Consider the following 4,216-nt stretch of genomic DNA (forward strand, 5'->3'; position numbering starts at 1 on the left):
AGCCATTTACCAGCCATTTAAGCTATCCAGATATCCTGGTAATCCTGCTTTATGAGAGATGCTTTCTCATAAAGTCTATCTCTAAATACCATAAACAAGTTGTGGTAAACAGGTACTTAATTATCAGACTTATGTGTATGTGCATGTATTTATGTATGTGCAGTATATGCATATTTTTACTGTTTACATAAAATACATGAAATATCTGTAGTAAGTATTTTTCCTGTGGACCCCAGGAGGAGTCGCAGTTGTGCTGGCAATAGCTATTAATTAAACAAATAAGCCAATAAACAGTTATATCATTCTTTTCCACCTACTAATTACATCAAATAATATTATAAATCAAAGTGAAACCGTACAGAACCGTCTCACTTACTGCTGGTTTATGATGGTCGTGTAGACCAAACATCATGTTAATATAAATATATAATATGAATTGCATCAGTATTAAATAAATATGACATAAACCAGCTGTAAGCAAGATAGTGTGCAGGATTTTTTGTTGAATGAATTTTGTTGCTGTGTGACCCACACATGAACATGAAACAGGAATCACACTGCAGAGGATATTTTAAAGAGGTCCTTGCACAAAGGAAAGGGGAAATAGGGAAAATTTCTGGGTGGACCAACTGTTGTAAAAACTCCACGTTTTCCCTTTTTCAAAGTTTCACTTCCTTGTGAAAGGTTTTGACTGTCTTTTGTGACTTATCAGCGGTGAGAAGGGAGTCAGCAAATTGTCTCAGAGCATATTAGAGAGTGAGGAGAAGAGCGGTGGTGATCTCAGTAACAGCTTCTCTTCTCATCACTCCTCTGTTCGCTTCTCCAGGTTTGAACATGCTGCTGCTCCTACTGCTGCTGGCATCCACCGTAAGTAACACTTCTACTAGTCTACCCTGAGAAAACAGGGATAAAAGAAGATGTAGCACTTTGTGATGTTACACTGATACTTTTTTTGTTGGTCTCTTTTTTTTTACAGTTTGTTTTGTTAGTTAGTCTCTCCATACAACATCAGAACATCAGTGTTTTTTTAAATATATGTGTGAATGCAGGGTGATGGTCAGGCTCAGCGTGTGGCGGGCCAGAAGAAGAAAGACGCGTGTGCATGTGAGGTGAACTCCACCATGTGGTCGTTCCCTGCTCTTAAGTACGAGGCTGTGCTGCAGCAGGTTGAGTCTTGTGAGGGCTCCCTGAACAACCTGCAGGAACAGGTGAGAACTAAAGTGGATCAGCATCATTTTACAGTGCTGAGACTGGTCTTATATTCAGACTGGTTTATTCCAGTTTCACTACTGATTTTAGGGATATAAAGATGGATAATGTGGCTACTGTGGAACTGAGCCATGTAATTAGTTAGATTAGAAACATTGATTCTAATGTGACATTATTTACAATTTCATAAGTGTTTATTTTGAACATAGAACCTTAAATCTACATTCAGTCATCAAGAAATGACTCGTGAGATTCTGTTTTCTTTCAGGTGCAGTTGTCCAACCAGCGTCTCCCTCAGATTCAGGCTCTGGTTGAGAACGCGACAGCCCGGCTGGCGCCTTACCAGTACCTGCATGATCAGGGCCTGCATTCAGCCTTGTCTCTGCGTTTGCTGGGCCAGGAGCTGAGCCAGCTGGAGACAGACATCAGTGACATCCACAGCCAGTTAAACAATACCCAAACACAGAAACTCTCCAGAGAGGTACGCTGAGCATGCAGTACAGTAACGATGTACAGTAGTACATGAGTAACATGACAAGAACAATATGATATAAATAAAATGCTACATTCTGGTAGTTTAGAGGAATGTTTACGGAATGTATATACTGTATATTGTTATAAATATGTGTATGTGTGTGTGTGTGTGTGTGTGTGTGTGTTAGGTGGGTAAACTGCGTACAGATGTAGACAGGATGCAAATGACGGACACAATTAATATGAAGACCGTAAAAGAGAGACTGCGCTACCTGAAGAATGGCGCTGAGTCCTGCAAGACAATTCCCAAAGACTACCGAGGTAAGTCTACTGTGTGAAATTGTGTGTCCTGTGAATGTGTTTGTAAGAGAGCTCTCATTCATTTATTGCAATAACAATGAAGAGAACTCTCTGAGGAAACATGCACATTACCTCCAGCAAAATAAAGCATGTTATATTTTGACAATAAAGTCATATTATTTCAAGAAAATCTTAATATCATGAGATGTTATGTTGTAACATTATGGGAATAAAGTCATAGTATTTTGAGAAAAAAAAAATCATAATATTTTGAGATGAAGTCCTAATTTTATGGTAAGAAAAACGTAATATTACGAGATTATGAGAGCAGCTTTCACATGTCAAATGAGGGACATTAATGACTGAATGCACCCTGATGACTGGAAAAAAATGTGGAGTGGAACTTATGTTGAATCAGTCTGATTAATGTGGGAACAAAACATGAGTGCTCTGATGCTGGCACATATATCAAGATTCAGGTTAGCAGAGATTTAGATATACAGTTCAGAAAGCAAAACAACATGTGAAGTAGCGTCCCCAGATACGTTTAAGGAGAAGAGAAAAACAAAAGGACAGGCAAACTGTTTGGGAGCTCAACACTATCAACACACTTTGTGACAGTTTGAAAGCCTGTAGCTTATTTTTTTTTTTTTTAATATAACAAGTATTAGTAACTATTGTGTACTGTGTAACTACTACGCTGTACTGTACACTCCCTTATCTTCCTTATTGTTTCCAGGCCAGGGCAGGTACTGCCTTAAGGGCCTGATCACCGACATCAGCGATCCAGTCATGACTAAGATCAGTCCACATGGTAAGAGCTACACCTCTGGTTCGTGGGGGAAACAGGCCCAGATGGACAGCGAAGGCCAGAAGAACAGCTACTGGGTTCAGACCCTACTCAGTAGTCACATCTGGGGCAACTCCCTGCGCATATACCAAACTTATGAAGACTTCATGGCCTCTGCCAACCACAGGGACTTCACCTTTGCTGCATCCTACAATCATGCTAATGCCATCGAGGGTCCCAGCGCTGTCCTGTACGGTGAAGCGCTGTACTATCACTGCTACCGCTCTGCAGATGTCTGCCGCTATGACCTGAACAGCAACACCGTCACACGGGTGACACTTCCAGGCACCGGTGTGGGTTTCAACAACAAGTTCCCGTATTGTTACTATGACTGTCGTGCCAATAGTGATGTGGACGTAGAGGCAGATGAGAAAGGACTATGGGCCCTTTATGCCACTGTTGGTAACCATGGTAATCTAGTGGTGAGCCGGCTAACTTGGGACAACGAGGCTGGGAAGCTCAATGTCTCACAGACGTGGGAGACGAGGCTCTTCAAGAAGGCAGTGAGCAATGCTTTCATGGTGTGTGGTGTGCTGTATGCCACTCGTTATGTGGACGAATACCATGAGGAGGTGTTCTACGCCTTCGATACAGCGACAGGCAAAGAGGACAACTCACTGGCACTGCCACTAGAGAAGGTAGCAAAAGGAGTGGCCAGTCTGAGCTACAACCCCACCAACAAACAGATCTATATGTACAATGACGGATATCTTCTAGCCTACCAGGCCCACTTCTAATCTAAAGCTGTTGTGATTTATTGCAATTTCCAAATGGCAGCCATATTTGATTCACATAACACAAGAAATAAGCAAAGCTGGAAACAGTCCAGCATGAAGACTATTGCAAGCAACAACCAATTATGATGATCTATAATGTTAGCCAGTGTTTGTTGTTAAATACTTTGTTCTGTTAAGATTTATAGAGGAATGACATAAACAGTATGTTGTAACAAATGTTTGGAATGTAATGTTTAATGAAAAATCAGTAAAAACCTAATTATATATATTTTTTAAAAACTTTAAACACAGCTATGCTTTGAGCTAAATGCTCTTGTCAGGATGCTAACATGCTTACAATGACAATGATGGTCACATTAACATGAGTCATTAGCTTAATGTTTGCTAATTAGGACTAAACACAAAGTACAGCTGAGGTTGATGGGAATGACATTAGTTTTGCAGGTATTTGGTCATAAACCAAAGTTTTGTACAAATTCAAATTTTGACCTGATGGTGAAAAACCAGTGGATCACTAGAGTTATTAGAATTCCACCTGTGGCTACCATGAATGTATTTATCAAATTTCATGGTAATCCATCTTATAATTGTAATTTAATGTGGAACAAAGTGGTGGACCAGCAAAACAACCAACATCACCCCACTA

At 40.3% G+C, this 4,216-nt stretch overlaps 1 protein-coding gene across 1 annotated transcript; it reads left to right on the forward strand.

Annotated features, from left to right (window-relative positions):
* Window positions 1-706: 706 nt before the first annotated feature.
* Window positions 707-3,834, forward strand: LOC137182620 (olfactomedin-like). Its single transcript, XM_067588965.1, has 5 exons — window positions 707-867; window positions 1,050-1,208; window positions 1,478-1,690; window positions 1,872-2,004; window positions 2,723-3,834. Exons 1-5 carry the CDS (start codon window positions 835-837, stop codon window positions 3,568-3,570), a joined length of 1,386 nt encoding a protein of 461 aa, XP_067445066.1. The 5' UTR covers window positions 707-834; the 3' UTR covers window positions 3,571-3,834.
* The last annotated feature ends 382 nt before the right edge of the window (window positions 3,835-4,216 follow it).

The sequence above is a fragment of the Thunnus thynnus genome, chromosome 5 (genome assembly GCF_963924715.1).
Source record: "Thunnus thynnus chromosome 5, fThuThy2.1, whole genome shotgun sequence".
Taxonomy (NCBI): Eukaryota; Metazoa; Chordata; class Actinopteri; order Scombriformes; family Scombridae; genus Thunnus; species Thunnus thynnus.

Coding starts and splice junctions, on each gene's coding strand:
- LOC137182620 (XM_067588965.1), top strand. CDS start 835: ATGCTGCTGCTCCTACTGCTGCTGGCATCCACC. Junction 1,691..1,871: donor CACAGAAACTCTCCAGAGAG/GTACGCTGAGCA, acceptor TGTGTGTGTTAG/GTGGGTAAACTGCGTACAGA. Junction 2,005..2,722: donor AATTCCCAAAGACTACCGAG/GTAAGTCTACTG, acceptor TATTGTTTCCAG/GCCAGGGCAGGTACTGCCTT.